Raw genomic sequence first — 21,888 nt, forward strand, 5'->3', positions numbered from 1 at the left:
ACTCTGCTTCGCTGTGAGGTGGGTCTGTGAGAATGAGTGCAGCATGAATATTCCTCCTCCCAGGACTGCTGGAAAACAGCTCTATGCTTTAATCAAAAAGGTCAGGCCAGCTGGGTCCTCTAGTGGGGCTGGAACCCCAACACCAGGGGTGAAGACTTGGAGGCACCTGCCGGGACCTGCTGGGACCTGCCTTCCTTTCACAGGCCGGACAGGGTCTCCTCTCTCCCCTCTCCCTCAGGGGTTGCCCAGCTCAGGCCAGCACTGCACTAGGGCACAGCCCAAACCCTGCTGAGCTGACCCCTCACTGACCTCAGGGATTCTAGTCCTCCAGGTCTGGCTGTGGGCAGGGTCAGAGGCCTCAGAGGAGGGGGGTAGGCCTGAAGACGTAGCCATGGTGGAGAGAGGACTTAAGGAAAGTTTCTTCCTTTATTCCCTTGGAGACTGGGGAGAGAATAGGAAGGTAGGAGGAAATAGGCCACCAAGCCAGAGTGAAAGGCCTAGTGGGTGGCCAGGCCTCAGAGGAGGTGACTGTGGCTGATGCTGGGAGAGAAGGAGTTAAGACGGTGAGGGGGGGCAGCCTATGGCAGGAGGACACACCTGTGCGGAGGGCGGCGGGCGGGGCCCAGGTGAGGCGCTGGTGCTGCTTGGCAGGCAGAGAAGGAAGAAGGAAGAGTGGAAGCCAGGGCTGGCTCTAGGGCGTTGAATCGGGGCTTTGACGCTCCTTCTTCTCCTCTCCTCGGCACCCACATTCTAGGGGGCAGGCGGGACTGGTGACAGGTAAAAGCCACCAGGCAAGGGGTCCTGGGGCTGAGTTAAAACTGTAGAGTGGGGGCTGAGGGCCAGTGAATTGGGGTGTGTTGGGGGCAGGGACAGGCTGTAAGGGTAGCAGAGGAAGGGGCTCAGAAGCGGAGAACAGAAGGACAAGGGGCTGCTGAGGTCCTGCCGGGGCCCTGGCAATCTTAACCACTCAGGGTGGGGCTGGTGGTGGGCAGCAGGGATCACCCGGAAGTATCCCCAGGGACACGGGTAGTGGGGGGATGGGAACCAGGGATCTGTAGCTTCTCAGCAGAGAGTGTGGGGCTGGGCCTGATGACTGGAGGTGGGCACGCTGGGTGGGGGCCCTCGTCTTACCCAGCAGTGTTTGGGTGGTTGGGAGTCTCTAATACTGCCGGGTAATGATGGAGGCCCCTGACCCTATGTTTGTTCCCATCCATCCATCCGCTCAGGAGGTCTGGGGGGGGGGCCCAGCTGGTTGTGACCCCACCCCCACCCACATAACCTGGAAACCCCATGTCTTGAGCTGAGGGTGCTGCAGGAGGGGTGGCTCTTGGTTGGCTGATTGCCCACTGAGGGAACACAATGGCTCCAGCCCTTGTCCAATCCCAATGTGTTATCCAGCACTCACTGCTGACCTTGAGTTTGGGATTGGCTCTTGGTCTCTCAGGAGGCCTCAGCAGGCTTGCAGCCAGGGTCCCTGTAGCAACTGGTCAACTGTAGCCTGGAGTTCCATGTTGGCCGGCTCTGGGTCCATCTTCCAGTACAGTGTTGGATGGTCTTTGTGAAGCTCCTAACACTGTCTGGTAAAGATGGCCCCCGGGTTGGTTCTTTCAGCAATGACTTTCCTGGAGCTCTGAAGACCATGGAGGCCTCCTGATTGACAAGCTATGAACCTTTCCCCTTTTGATGAGGGTGTAAATGATTAGGAAAAGGGGAACAATGGAAAGGGAAACAAAATGGCTGCCCCTGGTGTAGCAGCAAGATTTGGAAATATACTTATTCCCCATTTCCCAGATACCTCCATTGTCCTCCCACTTTGGGAACTTGAAAGAAATGAAGTGTGAATGGTAACAGGTGGATGACTAATCCAGGTCCCTTGACCTTTTTTTTTTTGAATCTTTTTTAGAAAAACTTTTATTCGTAAGTTTTAGGTGGTCACAATATCTTTACACTTATATGGCGCTGAGAATTGAACACAGTGCCTCCTGCATGCTAGGCAGGCACTCTACCACTGACCCATACCAGCTCCTCCCTTGACCTTTTATCCGTAAATCTTACCTTAGGGAGAGTTGCTGCTACTTCAACTTCACCTCCCTTTCCTTTCTCGACATTTAACCCTCAGGGCATGGAGAAATTGTCTACTTCCTTCAAAACCCTAAAGGCTGAAGACCCGCCCCTTTTGACTCTATTAAAGTTTACTTTCTCCTCTACTATGCATCTTGTCATTCCTTTATCCCCAGTGTTGTCCCCCAAAAGGACAAAGGACAAGAGTACGGATATAGTGGGATTAGGTATAATAAGCAGACTTCATTTTATTGGTGCTTGAGATCCAGTGAAGGCTGTCTTGGGAAATGTGAGACAGCTTCTCAATGGATTAAAACCAGGCTGCTTTTCTGATGGGGCTCCAGAGCTGCAGGAGTGGGAAGCCCACCTTTATAGGTCAGGATTTCTCTGCAAATTGCACCTCACACCTTGTAAAATTCAAAGTTGCAGGTAGCCCACAGCAGGCAACACAACCCACTGGGCTTTTGAATGTTGCTGAGGTCCCTTGTTGGTACTCATGATCTCCCCACAATTCCACAGAGGTCTGTTACCAAGGAAGCAGCTCCCCTTGGGGTCATCAGATTTTTAGTTTGGCTCAGCAAAACCACAGCTGCTCTAGCCTTAAAAAAGGAGATGTTGATAAATGGGGGTGGTGTGGGTGTAGCTGGGCCTCTGGATCTGAGGCCTGCTGCTCCCAGCTTTGGTCCTCTTTTGGAGCAGATTGGTGGGTTTGGAGAACCTAGGCCAGACTCCTCGCGCCCTCTGCTGGCAGATAAGAACCTGGAGCACAGGCATGATTGGATACATTTGCTTCCCTCCCACATGACGCAGACACCTAAAGCCTTAACTTTGGCTTAAGTAATAAAAATTTATTGAGAATTCCTGGTATGGTGGTTATCTCCTCCCAGCTGAGGGAGGGAACAACACTGTAGGAAATCACTGAGAAATCACACACTGTCCCAAACCCCCTGGCCAACACAGGGAGAAAGAAAGTCATTCCCCTAAGAAGGGCTGGTCTTCAGTCTTCCTTAATCCAAGAGGGCCTCAAGAGGATGGGTGCAGAGGGGACCATCACATGATATTGGGGTTGGGGTATGCTGGACCCCTAGCTGGTTCCTCAAAAACTGGAGGAGAAATACATCTGCTTCCTCCCTGGGGTAGAGTTCTTCTCATCAGGCTCATTTCTTACCCTTGATGAGGCTGTCACTGGAAAAATGGGACAGATGGATGACATTACTGGAGATATAAATGTGAGATGCAGAATATTCCAGGTCATTTCCACCTCTCCTGATTGAGGGTCTGGGGGGGAGGGTGGTGACTTAGGGGAGGTAGTAGGGCTAGTTAGTGGTAGCAGGGCAGGTACTGGGAGAAGATGAACTGCAGGACCCCCCCCCCCCCAAAATAAGGACACAGCAACAACTTACCTTCCTCTGTGGACACCAGACCATGAGGTAAACAAGACAACAGAGAAAAAGAGAAATGCAGGTGATTTAATGACTTCAGACCCCAGTCAGCTCCAAACCCTTTGCTCCCAAAAGCAGACCACAAATTGGGTAGAGGTTAGGATCTCAGGCTCATGGAAGACTATTCTCTGCTCTTTCCTTTCCTTACACGTTTCCATGTACCAGAGCAGCTGTTGACCAATTCTATGGGTAAGAAAGGAACTACCAACTCCCCCACTTTTTTCGTGGTACTGGATATTAAACCCAGGGGCTCTCTATTGAGCCATATCCCCAGCTCTTTGGATGTATTTTTAAAATCTTGAGAGAGCATCTTGCTATCCTAGAACCTGCAATCCTGAGTCAGTCTCTTGAGTAGCTGAGTCACAGGCATGTGCCACTGTACCTGGCCAGCCACCCCCTTTTCTAATTTTGAAAAAGTATCAAGAGTCACAAGTAGCTGTAATAGGCTCCAGAGCCCAAGGAACCCCAGACTCAAGCCCCATGTTCTCTGTGACATCACACTGTGCAGCCCTATTCTTACCGGGTAAAACTTTCATCCTGTAGGTTCAACACAAGGTTATCAGCCGTGAGATAGATACGATTTTGTGATGTGGCGATCTGCAGGGCAGTAAGAAAGACAAATGGGGGCATTAGTAAAGACCTCGACTCCTGTCTTTGTGATTCAACAGCTACTAAATGGAACATGTGTGGCTGGGACAGAGATATAGCAATGAGCAATGACTATGATGTACTAATACTGTAACAGGAATGAACAGAAGATCAGGGAAGCGGTGGGCAATTAAGTGTCAAGAGAAATCAGTTTGAGTAGAAACCTGAATGAGATGCAGGACTCTCACACTTACCGTCTTGGAGATGTTCTGGGCAGCCCGTATCTTACGAAGCTTGATGTAGCCAGGATTCTTGCTCAGTGCTTCTCCAAGGTGAGCAGGGAAGGGTTAAGTGTCCACACAAGATGAGATCTCAATCCCTGGCCCCATCTTTACTACTCTCATGCTAGTCCTCCTCTGGGCTGTCAGATCCAAGGTTGTGCTCACATGGCTGGTGCCCATCCCATCTTTGGCCCCTACCTGTGGGCCTCCCTGTAGGCTACTGCCAAGAACTTGGGGCAGCAGCAGACATGAGGGCAAGGCCAGCAGTGCTCTTGATCTGGCCTTACAGCAGGGAGCCAGGACTCAGGTTTCCCCACCAAGATTTCAGATCCCATCTATACCTACCCGCCCCCCACCCAGGAGCCAAGGGTCAGAGAGCACAAAGTCACATTCGCCTTATTCTCATCAGCCGGCCCTTGAGGAAGGATGGGGAAAGCAGGGTGCCTGGGGTCAGGCCAAGGATATCATCTTGGCAGCCTCTGCTTCACCCTCAGCCTGCACAATCTTCTGCCGTTGTTCCTGTTTTGCCTTTTCCACCAAGAACTGGGCCCGCTGGGCTTCTTGCTGAGCTGTGGTGAGAAAGTCAGGGGGTCACAGTGAGGTAAGGATCCCTAACCTTGGATAGATCTGTCTGGTTTCTGTTTTCAGAAGCCCCTGCCCCACTCCTCTTGTGACTCACCCACTTGTTTGGCTTCTACGGCAGCTGTGTACTCCCGGCTAAAGCTCAGCTCCGTGATGGCTACATCATCCAGGATAAGGCTGAAATCCTTGGCCCTTTCTGTCAGCTCCCTGCGGATCAACAGGGATACCTGGAGGCAGTGGTGGGGATGGGAATGAAGGGGTGTTGAGAGAACTGAAGAACTGGAAGGAAGGCTGTATTGCTGTGCCCATTTAAATACCAGATCTCCTGGTATGGCAATTGGCCTACTCTCAGTTCTTGAGACACTCACTAGAACACTTGAATTGGAAAGACTTGGTTCAATCTATTCATTTGATAGATTAGATGGCCTCCCAGAGGTAATATGATTGTCCCAGGTCACAATGAATCCTAAACCTTCACTCTCCAATATAAGTGTCTCCTTTGCTTCTTGCCAGGCAAACCTGCAACACAACGCATTATTTCCTCCTATGCTTCCTTCATAACACTGATTGCTACTGAGTTCTATGTCCTACAGTGGCAACTAGTATAGCTTTTATGTGGATATGGAACTAGATTCTAATAAGATATTTTTCATGGTCCCTAGTACTCTGGGTCTGGGAGGGAAATGCTGCCACCATGCAGATGGTGATGGGAGCCAGACCTGAGCCCGCTGGGTGATCAGCTGTGATGCATTGAACTTGGCCACCACACTCTTGAGCACCTCGTTGACAATGGATGGTAATACTCGCTCCTCGTAGTCTAGCCCGAGGCGCTGATACATGCTGGGGAGCTCTTGGGCATTGGGTCGAGACAGCACACGCAGGGAGATGTTCACCATCTGCAGGTCTGAGGCAGAGGTCAGCAATGGCTGGTCAAGGTCAACCCTCCCCTCAAACATTTTCTTTTCCATGTGCTTCCATCTATGCCTAGTATACAGCCTAGCACTTTCCTGGGGCAGAATAATAAAGTTGTGAAGGAAGATGCTACATAGCACATGTGAAGTGTATACTTGTCCACTGGGGACCTACAACTCCTCCATTAGTAAAGCTCACTTCTATTTTTACCACTGAATCTTGAGCAACCTCTTAAGGTAGTTTATCATGCAGCATCATGATAAACTGTCTCTTTTTACTAGACTATTAAGAATTGATAAGGATTGTTTTAAGAATCTTATTCCCAGGGCTTAGTGAACGAATAAGTGATACACACTTAAAAAAAAATATAAAGAAGCATATCACCAGTTATATTGAGTTAACATGCCTCAGTGTAAATGTGTCTCTCTCTGAATGAGGCAGGGGCCAGCAGAATCTCAAAGGCACAGCTTCTAACTAAGTAGTCTGTAAAGAGAGGAGTCATACTTCTTCAGGACAGGGCATATCAGTAAATGTAACTGGATATAATTAATAAGTCAAAAAAATAAGAAAATGCTTTAATAAAAGGCTTTGACTTAGGCACTATGACAAAAATGGGACAAAGTTCGGAAGTTTATGTAACAGATAAGGAACTATTAATAAAAAGAAAAACATGCAAACATCCTACCTGTTGGAATGTACTGCTTTAGCCCCAGGAGGCAGGCACTTTTGCAGATGTGGAAACCAAGACCTAAAAGACCCCACCCACACTACCATCTTGCAGCCTCCCGGTTCACTTTAGTTATATCTTCTGCCATGTGACTTCCAGTTGCCCACACTTACCTTTGGAGCCTGTAGGGGAGGAGATTTTTCGGGGTCTGGCCCGAATGTCATATATAATGGGGTACTGGAACCAGGGAATCCTGAAGGGAAGAGGACAGGGATAGGAATTAGGAAACTGAAGTTTCATTGGTTTCCCCTCACTGTAGTGGCTTGCTCCTTCTCTCAACATAATAGTTTATGTGTTGCTAGAGTATTGGCAGCCAACACTGTCCTGGGGTGATTAAGGGAAAGAGCAGTGCTGAATCCTGATGCAAGTCCTACTAGTCCTTGGTGGGTCGTGTCAAGGGTGAAGGGTCAGTGTGCTCTGCTCACCATTACCTGAAATGAAGGCCCTCGGCCAGGATGGTGTCCTGCTGTACGCCACCGATCCGATTAAAGAAGATGGCTCTGTGCCCGCCTTCCACTGTGGAGAGAGGGATAGGAATCGGACTAGGCCGCTGCTCAGAGTACGTGCGCGGCTCAGGGTACGTGTTCGGTTCAGGTGAGGCAGGGTGAGGGAGCTAGGTGAATGTGGACAGCTGGAGAGACAGGGCAGGGGGCAAGGGTCTGGGGATTCCAGCGAGCGGGAGGAAGCTGCTCACCAGTGAACACGGATTCTCGGACGCCGTAGGCCACGGCGCCAGCCCCCAGCAGCAGCTTCAGCGCCGTGCCCATGCCCCGGGGCCCGGCGGGCAAGCGTCCCGCTAAGTCCTTCAAATTCTGGGCCATCTCTGATTCTGAGGGCGGCAGCACCGGAGGTCAGGAGGGGGTGCCCGCCCGTCACTACCCCACTCCAGTTTGGAGATCACAACCAGCACACGAGGGCCCGGAGCAGAAGAGCTCGCGGGAGAAAGGGCACCGGAAGTGCGCTCTCTTCTAAACCCTCCCTTTTTGCTTACAGCGGACCCGAACTTCGCGCACAGGAATCACGCATCCGGAAGCTCCTCCCCTTTTTGGAACCCTGCTGACCCGGACTTCAAGCCCTCGCCGTTTCTGAGCGCCCACTTTCAAAATGGCATCCGGCAGGAAGTTTGCGATTCTGACGAGCTCGAGGTGCTAGTTAAAGACGTTAGCACGACTTCCGGGCTGGTTGTAAAGATGGCCGCGCCCAGTGATGAGTTCCAACCTCGTGAGCTGCGCTTTGGCGAGCAGGAGCAGGACTGGGATGCTGTGGCTCCTAAGAGGCCTCGACTCGGGGCAGGAAGCAAGAGTGGAGGTCGTAGGCTCATTGTGGTGTTGGAAGGGGCCAGTCTGGAAACCGTCAAGGTAGTTTGGAACAGGTAGACATATAAGCTGGGTCTCCGTGGGATTTAGGGAGGATGGAGAAAGAGTTGAAGGATGGTTCACCTAGTAGGTAGTCTCTGGTTTCACATTCTGTGTTGCAATACCAATTTTCTTCTGCTTTTCTTGACTCCCACTCCCACATTCTTGACTCTCACCTCCTTGATTCCATTTGTTTACCAAGATTACCTAATGTAAAATCAACTCAAGTGAGGCGAGATCGTCTATCGCAGCCTCCTACATCCCAAAGGAGAAAGGTAGTTACTGTAGCCTAGGTTGTCCAACCTTTTATTGCTAAGGACTTAATCTTTAATTTCGTTAAAGGATTTCTGCTGTCATCTGTTTCTATCTACCTCGAATACTGCCTGGACCAATTAATTTAATACATTTTTATTTATTTTTTACCATCATTTATTTATTTCTCTCAACGGCATAAAACTTAAAGCCTTAAAGCCTTGGGCAAGCTAAGCTTGTTCATCGAGTAGCTCCAAAGAAGTTTAGATGTCATATTGCCTTTTTTTTTGTTTTTTTTTTAAAGTTATAGGTTGATGCAATCTTTTATTTATTTATTTTATGTGGTGCTGAGGATCGAACCCAGTGCCTCACGCATGCTAGGTGAGCGCTTTACCTCTGAGCCACAACCCCAGCCCCAGATCTTGGTTTTTAACACTTATTTTACTGTATGATTTTGGGAAAATAAGTTTGTTCTCATTTTATAAAATGAGGATATGCCTCAATTGTGTACCACAAGGGGGACTGTAATGAAAGTTCTTTTTAAAAAGTATGGGGATTGTGGCTCAGCAGTAGAGTGCTTGCCTAGCATGTGAGAGGCCATAGGTTTGATCCTCAGCACCACATAAAAATAAATAAGTAAAATAAAGATATTGTGTCCAACTACAATAAATATTTTTTAAAAAGTAGTAGTATGTTTTCATAATCTGAGATTCTTTTCCATCTTTTTTTTTTTTTTAATTGGTGTTCGAATCCAGAAATGCTTTACCACTGAGCTACATCCCCAGTCTTTTTTATTTTGTATTTTGAGACAAGGCCTGGCAAAACTGCTGAGGACGACTTTGAACTTGTGATCCTCCTGTCTCAGCCTTCTATGTGATAGGGATTACAGGCCTGCACTGGCACGTTTTCATTTTCTCTGGTAATTGATATCTTTCTTCTCTTCCTTTCTTTCCTCCTCCTTTTTGCCTTCTTTCTGGATTGAACCCAGGGGTGCTCTAGCACTGAGCTATGTCCCTGTCCCTTAAAACTATTTGAGATGGTCTTTTTTTTTGGGGGGGGGTATTTATTTTTGGGGGGGATTAGATCCAAGGGTTCTTTACCACTGGGGTACATCCCCAACTATTTTTCAAATTTTTAAAATTTGAGGGTCTTGCTTAATTGCTTAGAGCCTTGCTGTGGCTGACTTCAAATTTGTGATCTTCCGGCTGGGGATGTGGCTCAAGCGGTAGCGTGCTCGCCAGGCATGCGTGCGGCCCAGGTTTGATCCTCAGCACTACATACAAAGATGTTGTGTCCGCCGAAAACTAAAAAAAAAAAAAAAAAAAAAAAAAAAAATTAAAATTCTCTCTCTCTCCGTTTTTAAAAAAACAAAAACAAATTTGTGATCCTCTTTGCCTCAGCCTCCCAAATTGCTGGGATTACAGGTATGCACCACTGCATCTGGTGAGGCTGGGTCTTGCTAAGTAGCCCAGGCTGGCTACTATTTGTGATTCTCCTGCCTCTGCCTCCCATGTGCTCCACCATGCCTGGCTTCTGTAATTCATATTTTTTTCCTCTCCATATTGAACCCAGGGTGTTTTACCACCAACCTACATCCCTAGCACCACCCCACCCCGCATAATTTTGAGAAAGTTTCTTATTGCCCAGGCTGGCCTTCTACTTGGAATCCTTCTGCCTCAGCTTCCCTGAGTCACTGAGATTATAGGTGTTGTCACTGTGACCATGTCCCAGCCCTTTTTGACTGTGTCTTCCTAAATTGTCCAGGCTAACCTCAAATGTAATATATATTTCTACCCTAACAGGCTCTTCTTTCTCAGTAATTACCTACTAGCTTTCTGGCCTATTAACTATTCTTTTTTTTTGGTACCAGGGATGAATCCAGGGGTGCTTAACCATTGAGCTACATCCCCAGCCCTTTTTTATTTTTTACTTAGAGACAGTTGCTTAGGGCCTCACTAATTTCTGAGACTGGCTTTGAACTTGCAATCCTGTCTCAGCCTCCTGAGCTGCTGTGATTAGAGTCTTGTACTACCTTGCCTGGCCTAGCCTATTAACTCTGAATGTTAATTTTGACATCTGTCATGTCAGGCTATCCCATATAACTGTAATTCGCAAATGTGAAAAGCTTGTTTGTGTCAGCAGTATTTGAGAATGCAGACTCACACTAGACTGCCTGGGTTCAAATCCTTTTGGCTACTAGTTGTGTGGCATTAGGCAAATCATTTTACTTAATTGCTTTATATAGTCCATGGGGATAATAATGATTAGAAGGACTAAAGGAATTAAAAACATAAAGTGTTTAGAATAATGTCTGGCATTGGAGTAAGTTGTTAATATTATTTATTCCAGATTACTTACTGAGAAGTTTATGGCCAAATTAAAATTCATAAAGCAAACTCTAGAAGCATTTGGGCTAAGTTGTCAACAGTGGTACTTCAAGGGTGATGTAGAATTCATAGCTGGTGGAAATCTTCATCAGACTATATTGTCAACTTTTGTCTTCAATGTACTGACACCTGTTGTTTCTTCCAGTCTTATTTGAGGCTGTTCTATTTATTTCTATATTCTAACCTCATTTACTTTAAGTTCTTTGAAAGCACCAAGTTCTCTTATTCCTTGAGGCCATTGAACATATTGTTCTTTAATTGCAAGCTCCCTTGGTCAGCTTGTTGCAAAAGTGATTTCTACTTTTATCTGTTTATTCACTTAATTATTGAGTTTCTGCTGATCATGGTGTCACATGCTATAGTACCAGCAATTTGGGAGACTGAGGCAGGAAGGTCACAAGTTTGAGGCTACACTCAGCAATTTAATGAGAACTTTTCTCAAAATTAAGAAAAAACAAACCATAAAAAAGGGGCTGGGGATTTAGTGATTTGAGTGTCCCTGGGTTCAATCCCCAGTACAAAAAAAAAAAAAAAAAAAAATCTTGAATTTTTATGATGCTGCTCATTCTTCTGTTATTAGGTTAAACCAAGGAATTGCAGGTTGTTTTATTACATTCAGGGAAAGGGATGAATGAATGATAGAAGAATTTCAACATCTTTATTTTTACCTATCTCTAATATCTTTTTTTGGTACTGGGGTTTGAACCCATGGGTGTTCTACCACTTAGCTACACATGCCAACACGTTTTTAAGTTTTATTTTTTAAAGATTTTTTTCATTGTAGTTGGATACACAACTTTTATTTTTATTTATTTATTATTATGTGGTTCTGAGAATTGAACCCAGCATATGCTAGGCAAGTGGTCTACTGCTGAGCTATAACCCCAGCCCTTAAGGTTTTTTTTTTAAAGAAAGGGTCTTGCTGAATTGTGCAGGTTGGTCTCAAACTTGTGTTCTTCCTGCCCCAAACTCACAAGTCACTGGGATTATAGGTGTATGTCAGCATGCCTGGCTTTCAATACCTTTTACAGTCAAGACACCTGGTATTCATTCTCTTTATTCTAGTCAGTGATTTTTCAAGCTTATTAACCCACCAAAAAGTTACATTGTGAGCCAGTATACACAATGAACTGTATGACACCAAAAGTTTCATAAATCATTATGTGAAATATTTTGACCCCCCCCCCCTCCTTTTTGGTAGTACTAGGGATTTAACTCAGGGGTGCTCTAACATGGAACTATATGCCCAGGTTTTTATTTTGCAACAGCGTAGGTTGCCCAAGCTGGGCTTGTACTTGCTGTCCTCCTGCTTCAGCTTCTATAGTAGTGGGGATTACAGGTGCCACCCACCCAGCTACTTTGATGTTTCTATTCTGTTTCACTGAAAGAACAAAGTCGCTGGTTAAATTCTAATGGATTGAAACTGGATTAGTCTGTTTAAGAGGTTCTTCTTCAAGGTATCCCATGGCTTCAGTTTTTGGTTCTTTGTTCTTTCTTCATGCTTACTCTTTGTGACATTTCTGTTTTTTATTGTGCATGCTGAGCAAGTGCTCTGCCACTGAGCTATACCCCTGGCCATTGTTATTTAGGCTGTTCAAGTGATTTCAGAATCTACATCCCTCTTCCCATAAACTTGCAATTATTTGAGATGCAACAGGTGTAGTCCAACTCTTTTTTTAAAAATCATACTTCTAATTGGTCTTTTTTCACATATACATAAAATTAGAGTAATATTTGAGGCATTTCCATTGTGCTCCTCTTACTCCAGAATTCCTTCTGGCTTTATGCTTGATACATAAGCAGTGTCATATAGAATCCCAGTCTTTCAGTGCCTCTGTTCTCACTTTTCCCCAAATAATGTTTCTGCTCTTTCTTGATTCTTTTTTTTTTTTTTTTTTTTTTAATTTTTGTAGTTATAGATGGGCAGAATGCCTTTTTTAAAAAAAATTTATTTTGTATGTGGTGCTGAGGATTAAACCCAGTGCCTCATGCATACTAGGCAAGTGCTCTGCCACTGAGCTATAGCCTCAGCCCCTTTCTCAATTCTCTTTTATGTCTTTACTCATGCCAGTCAAAAACTAGGAGTGAGTAACCCTTCTAAATTGTTTTACATCTTAGAAAAGTGTTCCTTGACTTCCTATCAGTAGGATTTCCACATTAACTTCTGTTCACATTTGTAGCATATGCACTTAATCCATGTTTGTTTTAAACAAACTGAGGGTAGAGGTTATGTATTGTTTTCCCCAGAACATACGTATTGCTTCTGTGATAAACATAAGCTTTCAGCCTTCTTCAATAACCTAATTCCTACCTGGTTCTAGAGTGGCCTTCCTAATAACTGCAGTTTTACAATTAGATTTAGTGTAGATTATAGGTTGTGCCCTTCCTCCCTTTCTCTTCTAAGATCTGTTATTTAGGGAGGTATGCATGTAAATGTGGCTGCACAGTGATCCCCTGAAGGACTTGCTGGGCCCCACCCCCAGAGTTTCTGACTTCATAGGCATTAAGTAGGCCTGAGAATTTGCCTATTGAACAAGTTTTCAGATGATGATGCTGGTTCAGGGACCACACCTTGAGAATGACTATGCTAAATAATAGAAGCTTCTGTTGCTGTATCACGTTCTCTGTTCTTCAGGTAGGAAAGACATATGAGCTACTCAACTGCGACAAGCACAAGTCCATGTTGTTGAAGAATGGACGGGATCCTGGGGAAGTGAGACCAGACATAACCCACCAGGTAACTAAAGGGATAAAGCTCACAGCCTTTTCAACCTTTATATTGAATGTAAGGCAGCTGAACGATGTGTCTCTTTAGCCTTCACTGTGCCTTGGTTTCTGTCTTCCTCAGAGCTTATTGATGCTGATGGACAGTCCTCTAAATAGAGCTGGCTTGCTGCAGGTTTATATCCACACACAGAAGAATGTGCTGATTGAAGTGAACCCACAGACTCGAATTCCTAGAACCTTTGACCGCTTCTGTGGCCTAATGGGTGAGAAGCCTTTGGATTTAAGTTCAGAATGAAGTTGGCAGTAGTGAAGAAGGGAGGAAGAGGAAAAGGGAGAATGAAATGTGGCATTATTCAGTGAGGGAAGAGGGATGTGACTAATGCCAGGACAGGCTCGTGTTATTTTTCCACATTCATGGAAATTCTACTCTCCTGTTTTTTGTTTTTTCTTTTCTTTTTATATTCTTTTTTGAGTTGTAGATGGACACGGTACCTTTATTTTTTTATTTTTATGTGGTGCTAAGGATCGAACCCAATGCCTGACACACTTTGGCTCTGCCACTGAGCCAAAACCCCAGCCCTACTTTCCTGTTTTTTGTAGTAGGTTCCTGGCTGAGCGAAAAAGGGAGATCTGAACCTCTCACTACCTACTGGTTGTATGCCTGACAGTCGTTTTTTTGTAACATTTTAAGAGTACAGTCTGGGGATATAAAGGGAACATAGAACTCGTCTTAGCTGTGGGTTTTTCTGGTTGTGTCACTGGTAGGAGTAAACCTAACTCTGAACTTTTTCCTCTTCTAGTTCAGCTTTTACACAAGCTCAGTGTACGAGCAGCTGATGGTCCCCAGAAGCTTTTGAAGGTGAGGTCTTAAACCTACTGTTTGGAGGTGGGGTTCTGGGACTGTTATTGGGGCTGATTTTTCTGTTTTTCTTTAGGTAATTAAGAATCCAGTGTCAGATCACTTCCCAGTTGGTTGTATGAAAATTGGCACTTCATTTTCTGTTCCAGTCATCAGTGATGTGCGACAACTGGTGCCTAGGAGTGACCCTATTGTTTTTGTGGTGGGGGCCTTTGCCCATGGCAAGGTAAGGTCTGGGCTTAACCCTTAGATTCTTCATAGAGTTGGAAGCTCAGTACAGAATTCCAAGAGCAAGCACTTAGCAAGTGTTCTGCCCATGCCAGTTCCCCAGCCTTGACAATCCTTGTCCTTATAAAATGAGAAATAGAGGGTAGCAACACATCTAGAAGACAAATGGTGGTTCCAATTCCTGCCTCAGTGTATCCTTTGAGGATTGCTGGCATATTTGTAACAGACAAAGCTAGCATCTTCTTCGTTCTTTTTAGAAGTCTGATATTAAACACACTGGTGAAATATTAGCTGAGCCATTTTTCCTGCCCTGAAGAAGGGCCGAACTTGCTATGGAGTGACTATTGACCAGATTCTTCTCTCCTAAGGTCAATGTGGAATATACAGAGAAGATGGTGTCCATGAGCAACTACCCTCTTTCTGCTGCCCTCACCTGTGCTAAACTTACCACAGCCTTTGAAGAAGTATGGGGGGTTATTTGACAGTAGCAGAACCTAGTTCTGAAACAAAGGACTATTGGCGTTGTACCCCTCGACTCTGTTGACTGCTGCTGCACTGAAGACTGTGGAGTTTGGGGAAAACATTGCTGTATATTTGCTCTTCTTTATCCTATAAATACTGTTTTTTGCAAATCTTGTTATATCTACTTGGATGAACTGTTTGTTCCTCTTAGACTTCAGGGATACACGGAGTTTGTAGATTTGGTTGGTTGAAGGCTTTGAAGGCAGGCTTTAGTTCCTGTTTTCCCAGATTCCTGTACTGTTAAGGGAAAGAACCTGATGACTTCAGCCATGGCAAGTACAGAGAATTGTGTGTTTGAAAGAAAGCAGTCAGGAATGCTAGCAGTGAAAAACTGAACAAACAGAAGTGATTTTATCTGGTACAGTTCCAAGATAGAAAAAGTGGAGCAGGTGGGGCCTTGTGCCCTCCCTCCCCCCCATGGGGGGGGTGGGCGTAGCAGCACATATACAATCGTAGTAAATTGGCAGAAGAACACAACAGATTCCTGGCTAGAGAGGAGAGATAAGGCAACGTGCATGGGGGAGCCTGAGGGGGGTGCATCCCCTCTGCTCCTCCCACAAGAACTTCCCCTTTGGCCCATTGAAGACTTGGCGGGCAGCAGAGGCACAGCTGGGAGTGGCATGGCTTCCAGCTCCCTGGCTTTTCTGTTCACTGTGCTCTTGGGTGAGGGAGTGCTATGAAAAGGGAGACAAGTAGTTTCTGCACCAGTCCTGCTCTAGGCCACCTGCAAGGCAAGATGTGAATGGAAGGCTGGTCAGAGTGGCATGTCCAGGTCCTGGTCTGGGTCCTGCAGCTTCCACCTACATTCCTTAGTTAGAGTAGAGTATCAATACCCCATACTGTGTCCCTCTGCGCCAGACTACATTGAAATCCACCCCAAATTTCCAATACCAGCTTTTCCCCTAGTCTGTGGCTCCAGTCTACAACCTGGCAGTTTTATGTTAGGTGTAGAATATTTACTTACCAGGGAAATAGATTATTCCATTTTCTTTAACTTCTCTTTCCTTGGCACCATTGATTTGTGAATATAAGGCAATATGAATAGTAGGCTCAGGAAGAAGACATGACCAAGAAAATAGATGGATTTATATACCTGTGGGAAGAGAGAGATGAAGCATGCGGTGTCTTGAGGTGTGAGAGGTTTTAGTGAGTCTCCTGGTAACCATTTAGGTGGGCCTTAATTACCTTAAACCACTTGTCCCATGTGAAGAGGCAAAAGGCAGTCATTGAATAACCCAAGAAGAGCCAGTGGATTGTCTGTTGCACCAAGTAGAAGAAGGGCTGCAGGATAGTAATAGAAGCTAGGTTGCTCAAGGCTGGGCTGTCTCGAATTAGGTTGGCAGCCTGAGGAGGAAGGAGAGTAGTCATCAGTGTCTTGTCTCCTTCTGAATCCCCTTTCTACCCAGCACCCTTGAGGCCCACCTTCTTTTCCACAATAACAATGAGGAATTCCATCTGGAAGCAGACCAGGTATCCTGAGTGTAGGCCATGCCAGAGGGCCAAGAACAGCAATGAGAGACCCTGGGATAATTCTTTATTTCCAAGGAACTTGAGCCGTTTGAAGAAGTAACTAGAGAAAAGGGTGGGCAAGGATGAGCCTTAGACGAACTATTCTCATTCCCACCATCCTGCTTCTGGGTTCTTGGTTCCCTGATGAGTAACTTGACTCCCACTTGTGGCCATAGGGGGTTGAGGTGCGGGAGACAGTGCTAACTGGATATCTTTAGAGATGGAAGGTGATGGCTGTTTAGAGTCAGAAAACAAGACTCCAGGTTAACAACTGAATGAATGCCTACTAAGTGCTTGACAGTGAAAGGGCAGTGGGAAAAGAGATCAATCTCAAACTGCTACACTCTAGTGAGGACAATTGAAGAAATAAACAGGGCAATGGGTAACAAATACAGTGGCAGAACTGGGATTAAGCTAGGGCTTGAGGCCCTTTTATGGAATGTTTTTAGGGAGATGAAGCAAATAAAATAAAGGCATGATGTCCATCTACAACTAAAAAAAGAAAAAAATGGACAGTCTACCTAAGTGGGAAAGATGGACAGAGGAGGCATCATATATCTCTGCCTTCCAGTGCGGGAAAGCAGCAGAAGGAAGGAGTTCAGGTCTAGGGCTCTTCTCCAATTGCTTACCGGGCTACCCAGGCATTGGTGTTGATGTTGAAAGAGGCGATGGTGCCAGTGAAGCGGGGATTTGTCTCGAAGAGCCACACCTTCATGTTAGCACAGGCATCCCACTTTGCTTTTCCATTTTCTTCAAAGCCATTGAAGCCCAGCCCGGTCAAAATGCATACTCCTTCCTGAGGGGAGGCACAGCTCAAGATTCTCTCCACTCCTGCCCTACCAGCCCCCACAGCTTGTCTAAATATGACCCTTTTTCATCTTTCCTACTTACTGTGACCAGCCAACAGGTGACGTATTTGTAAAGCACAAACTTGCCCCAGACCAGCATGTACATGCAGCGGAACCAGAAAGGGTGGTTCTTGAGGAAAGAGAACACATGTGTTAGAGATAGTACATGGGCATGTTCCCCTTAGTGCTCTTCCTTTTCCAATCTGTATCTGGTTACTTCATACCTGTCAAAATCTGTCAGATGGGCCTGGACAGTCTGGCCTAACTGCCTTTATAACAGGATAGAGGGAATAGGCAGGAGAGTCCAGCAAACATCTCTCATCTTCCCTGAGGAGTCCCAGAAAACAGCTCTGTCCCTAACTCTTCTACTGGCTGCCTGCCTTCACAAGGTACTGTCTGAAACAATAAGTACTAAGGGACCTTACATATCCACATTTCATGTTAGTTTAAGGAGAAACCTACCCAGAATGGATATGAAACTGCTACAAGCCTTTCAACTGGGCAGGAACAAAGCCAGCATTCCCCTCTCCCTTGGTTTCTGAATTCCCTAGAAGGGCCCAAGTCTGTCAGTCAAGAGAAGAAAATAGGCTGGAGGATCAGCAGCTGCTGCACTTCAGGGAGGAACTTGGACATAACAGAGCAAGCTAAGAGCCACTTTAGGGGGAGGAAAGGGGTGCTAAAGTGCACCTGGCACAGCCATGTGCCCACGAAGGTCATTCAGCGAAGGCTGATGAACATGTCCTGGCCCGGCTGGTACTGACACCAATTCTCACAGATCTAGAGCAAAATCAATATGCATTTTGTAGATGGCATCACCTACTTCTTTGCTATCTACAGGGGTCCTTGCCTGTCCACTTTCTATCTGGGAGGCAGTGGCAGTGCTGCTGTGTTAACAACCACTCACTTCATAGTCTTCAGTGAGGAGATAGTCTTCTGTGATGTGGGGACTGAGCAGGGTGTAGCCGACCAGGTAGACAAGACCAAGACTCAGGCGCTTGAGAGCAGGTATGGTGCTGGAAAGGAATGAGCTGGGTCACAGAGGGCACAGTCAAAGCCCTTCACCCTGTGACCCTCAGTTACTCAGAAGAGTGTTTCAGGGTAAAAATGACACGAGGAGCTCTGCTTCCAAAGTTGGTACTGTTTCCGGGAAAGAGATCTCCCCCGAGTGGTTGGTTATGAGGAATGGTACCCACAAACCTGTAAGTCACAGGATGGTAAGGGCAGTGGGGGAGCAGTGTGGGTAAGTCTTGTAGTGTTTAACCCTTCAGGGATGCTATTGAGCTCAGGTTCTTACCAGGGTTCTCAATGTACACTGGGACTGACAATCTCATGTAGAGAATAATAATCACCAACAAATTCCAACTTGTTCCTTCCTATTTTGGTTGAACTGATACTGAAACTCATGTTAGACAAGTTCTCAGTGAAGGAATTCTGGTGACTTTTAAATTTTCTTCTGATATATATTCATATATACTTTTATGTATTTAACATTCTCTTGTCTTTTTTCCCTTTAAATGAGAAAACAGGCTTTAAAGGCAGGAATGTGACTGGTTCAGACAAAATCCTGTGGCATAAAAATGAATGTTTATGTCTGTGCTACAAGTTCAGCATGGATGGCTAGAAGTAACCTGGGTAGAAAAGTGCCCACTAGGACAATGGGCAGGTAGAGTGCCTGGTGTGAAAGTCCAGGTCTGTGTGACATGGCTCTGTGTGCTAGGACAGGCTGGAGAATGCAGCTGGGGCTGGCCTTCAGGAAAGTCATTTCAGAAGTGACTGTTGGGTGAGACACCTACACAGAAGTCTTGACCAGGAGGGGCAGTTACCTGTTTGGCATCTTCCCTGGTATGTCAGTCAGCTGCCCCTGCACCAGCTTCATGTAGTGGTTCATTGAGAACTGGGGCCCTACCAAGAAGGCCCCATAGAAGTAGGAGAAACCAGCAACTTCCAGCAGGGAGGGGACACCCCGTATGGCATATTTCTGTTGCTCAGAGGACAAGGAATTCTATGCCGAGAAGAGAATGCATGGTTCAGGATAGCCTCGAATCTCCCCACAAGAGCCAGTTTGAGTGTCCCCCACCCCTATGCCCCACTATCTGGGGTTCTTCAGCTTGCCTTCTCCTTGGGGGATGGAAAAGAGTTGCTTCATGTGGAAATGAATATGTGTGGGGTAGCTCAGCAACTGTTGGCTGTTGCTGCTTTGACAAATGCCTTGTTGGCACTGATCTCTGGACTTTGTGCAGGAGCTGGATCCTGAGCAAGTTAGAGTTGTTGATTCTTGCTCAGAGCTATCTGAAATGGATATCACACAGGCTGGGGAATGAGGGAGAGGCTCTGCCCCTGGTATTTGGGTCCAGTCTTTTGGTAACAATAGCCTTCCTCCTTCCCTCTGGTTAAATGCTTAACCTCTCTGCAGAGGAATTGGTACTTACCTGATTTCTCCCTCCGTCAAAGTAGTCAACAGCCAAACCTGAGCAGAGAGAGAAGGGGTGGGTAGAGTAGAGGGAGAGGACAATGTGAGGATGTGGCCTGTGGACTGAGTGCAGCCAGGAGTGTAATGGGAAAGTACCAGTAAGGTTTTGGTCTGAGGGGGGTAGGGCCCAGCTGGAAGGAGGAAGGCAATGCTCAACCACTTACCAATCAGCTTCAAAGTCAGGACACAATGTGGCATTGTCCACTTGATGTCATAGTTGCCTGTGGCTGTGTAATAATATCCAGCAAGAAGGTAGGCCTAGGAGAGAACCAAGTATTTATTCTACCATCACTACTATGTTTTCCTTTACTTTCTCCTCATTCTGGAATCCCTCATTAGAAGCTTTAAGGAGTTTTTTACAAATGGAGACACTGAGCCTATAATGGGAAGAGATGTGCTCAAGGATTATTAGCAAAATAAGGGCTAAACTGAGACAAGAACTGAGATGCTTAGCTTCCTTAGCTCATTCTAAATTGGTGTTCTTCCTTGCCTTTAGAAAACTTCCCTCATAGACTGCCAGGCTAATCCTGATGAGAACCAATGAAATTCAATTCCATAGTCTTGTGCAAAGGATTAGCTGGTGCACCTTCTTTGAGGCACGGCAGGAGTTAGCATTATGATCTGCATATGAAACACCTGGGCCCAGTCATAGCATGACCAAAAGTCAGACTGCTGAGTATTGGAAGGAGGGGTTGGAAATGAGATCTCTTAATCCACTGCCTTTTCTACACCATAGTCTCCTACCTCCCTTCTGCCTCAGTTGTGACCTGAGATGCTAAGAGAAAGATGCTTACCATTTGCAAGCAAAAGGTAGTGAGGACAGCAGTCCTGGTGCGGCCCATAAGTCGAAGGATGAGGAACTGAAGTATAACACATAGCAAAGAGTGGTAGAACTGGTATCCTAGATGTAGAGAACAGAATTTTAGCTTGGTTTTTTATATTTAAACTCTTCTGAGGATTTTCAACCACAAAAAGATATCAAAAGAAAACACTGTGGTATTAGGAATATTATTATTATTTTTTTTTGTAGTTGTGGATGGACAGCATGCCTTTGTTTTGTTTCATCTTTATGTGGTGCTCAGGATCAAGCCCAGTGCCTCACATATGCTAGGCAAGTGCTCCGCCACTGAGCTATATCCCCAGGGCTGAATTTTTTTTTTTTTTTTAAAGAATAATCTTGGGGCTGGGGATGTGGCTCAAGCGGTAGCGCGCTCGCATGGCATGCGTGCGGCCCGGGTTCGATCCTCAGCATCACATACAAACAAAGATGTTGTGTCCGCCGATAACTAAAAAATAAATATTAAAATTAAAATTCTCTCTCTCTCTAAAAAAAAAAAAAAAAAAAGAATAATCTGTGGTTTTGGTGGAAGGGGATGAAAATTAGTTGTGTAAACATTGGGATTATCAAGGTGTTTATGGTATTTCTGTATGTTTGAATGGAGGGATCATTCTGAGGGGGTATGCTTGGATCTGTCACTCAGTTATAGCCATAGCAGAGAAACTGATACTTCTCTGTTGATAGGGTCAGGCAAGCTACCATCAAAATGCTTGTACTTATTATTTAAATTTATTTCTACAGTGCCGGAGAATGAACCAGGAACTTGTGCATGCTAAGCAAGTGCTCTACTGCTGAGGTACATTCCTAGCCCTAAATTTATATATTTATTTTTTTGTGGTACTAGGGATTGAACCCAGGGGAGCTCTGGCACTAAGAAATATTGCCAGCCCTTTTTATCTTTTTTATTTTGAGATGGGGTCTCACTAAGTTGCTTATGGTTTTGTTAAATTGCTGAGGCTAGCTTCCAACTTGCTATCTTCCTGCCTCAGCCTCCCAAGTATCTGGAATTACAGGTGTGTTCCAAACCTGTCTCTGAATTTATTTTTTAAATCAATATAGAAAAATGTAAATATTTTACATGCTTCTGGGATACCATGTGACATTTTCATACATGTATAATTTTTAATTGCTTTGCTTAACACATTCCTTTTCTTTTTTTTAATATTTATTTTTAGTTTTAAGTGGACACATATCTTTATTTTACATTTATGTGGTGCTGAGGATTGAACTCAGTGCCTCAAGCATGCTAGGCAAGCATTCTACTCCACTGAGCCACAACCTCAGCCCCAACACATTATTT

General features: G+C 45.6%; 3 protein-coding genes and 1 non-coding gene across 5 annotated transcripts in view; 1 reads left to right on the forward strand and 3 right to left on the reverse strand.

The window, feature by feature from the left end:
• Positions 1 to 2,888: 2,888 nt before the first annotated feature.
• Phb2 (prohibitin 2) lies at positions 2,889 to 7,525 on the reverse strand. Its single transcript, XM_071610370.1, has 8 exons — positions 7,288 to 7,525; positions 7,025 to 7,109; positions 6,707 to 6,786; positions 5,674 to 5,858; positions 5,052 to 5,181; positions 4,838 to 4,941; positions 4,346 to 4,423; positions 2,889 to 4,100 (listed from the first exon to the last, which is right to left on the reverse strand). Exons 1-8 carry the CDS (start codon positions 7,412 to 7,414, stop codon positions 4,020 to 4,022), a joined length of 870 nt encoding a protein of 289 aa, XP_071466471.1. The 5' UTR covers positions 7,415 to 7,525; the 3' UTR covers positions 2,889 to 4,019.
• On the reverse strand, positions 4,514 to 4,785 carry LOC114104964 (small nucleolar RNA U89). The gene has a single exon (XR_003584921.2). It is a non-coding gene; the product is annotated as a small nucleolar RNA U89 (small nucleolar RNA).
• A 258-nt stretch (positions 7,526 to 7,783) lies between the features above and the next one.
• On the forward strand, positions 7,784 to 15,033 carry Emg1 (EMG1 N1-specific pseudouridine methyltransferase). Its single transcript, XM_027951269.2, has 6 exons — positions 7,784 to 7,951; positions 13,223 to 13,324; positions 13,436 to 13,577; positions 14,115 to 14,173; positions 14,250 to 14,399; positions 14,770 to 15,033. Exons 1-6 carry the CDS (start codon positions 7,784 to 7,786, stop codon positions 14,881 to 14,883), a joined length of 735 nt encoding a protein of 244 aa, XP_027807070.1. The 3' UTR covers positions 14,884 to 15,033.
• Lpcat3 (lysophosphatidylcholine acyltransferase 3) overlaps positions 8,341 to 21,888 on the reverse strand; it is a 52,407-nt gene continuing 38,859 nt past the window's right edge. The window contains exons 3-13 of one of the 2 annotated variants that reach the window (XM_071610369.1): positions 20,545 to 20,651; positions 19,915 to 20,008; positions 19,710 to 19,747; positions 19,104 to 19,282; positions 18,185 to 18,293; positions 17,324 to 17,410; positions 17,062 to 17,228; positions 16,346 to 16,493; positions 16,109 to 16,267; positions 15,888 to 16,016; positions 8,341 to 9,504 (exon numbers count right to left, since the gene is read on the reverse strand). In XM_071610369.1, coding sequence (XP_071466470.1) covers positions 15,900 to 16,016; positions 16,109 to 16,267; positions 16,346 to 16,493; positions 17,062 to 17,228; positions 17,324 to 17,410; positions 18,185 to 18,293; positions 19,104 to 19,282; positions 19,710 to 19,747; positions 19,915 to 20,008; positions 20,545 to 20,651 — 1,205 coding nt within the window. In that variant the 3' untranslated portion in view covers positions 8,341 to 9,504; positions 15,888 to 15,899. Of the gene's footprint in view, positions 9,505 to 15,247; positions 15,648 to 15,887; positions 16,017 to 16,108; positions 16,268 to 16,345; positions 16,494 to 17,061; positions 17,229 to 17,323; positions 17,411 to 18,184; positions 18,294 to 19,103; positions 19,283 to 19,709; positions 19,748 to 19,914; positions 20,009 to 20,544; positions 20,652 to 21,888 lie in introns of those variants that run through there. The other variant, XM_027951267.2, reaches the window with a different exon arrangement.

Source organism: Marmota flaviventris, chromosome 3, assembly GCF_047511675.1.
Source record: "Marmota flaviventris isolate mMarFla1 chromosome 3, mMarFla1.hap1, whole genome shotgun sequence".
Lineage (NCBI taxonomy): Eukaryota > Metazoa > Chordata > Mammalia > Rodentia > Sciuridae > Marmota > Marmota flaviventris.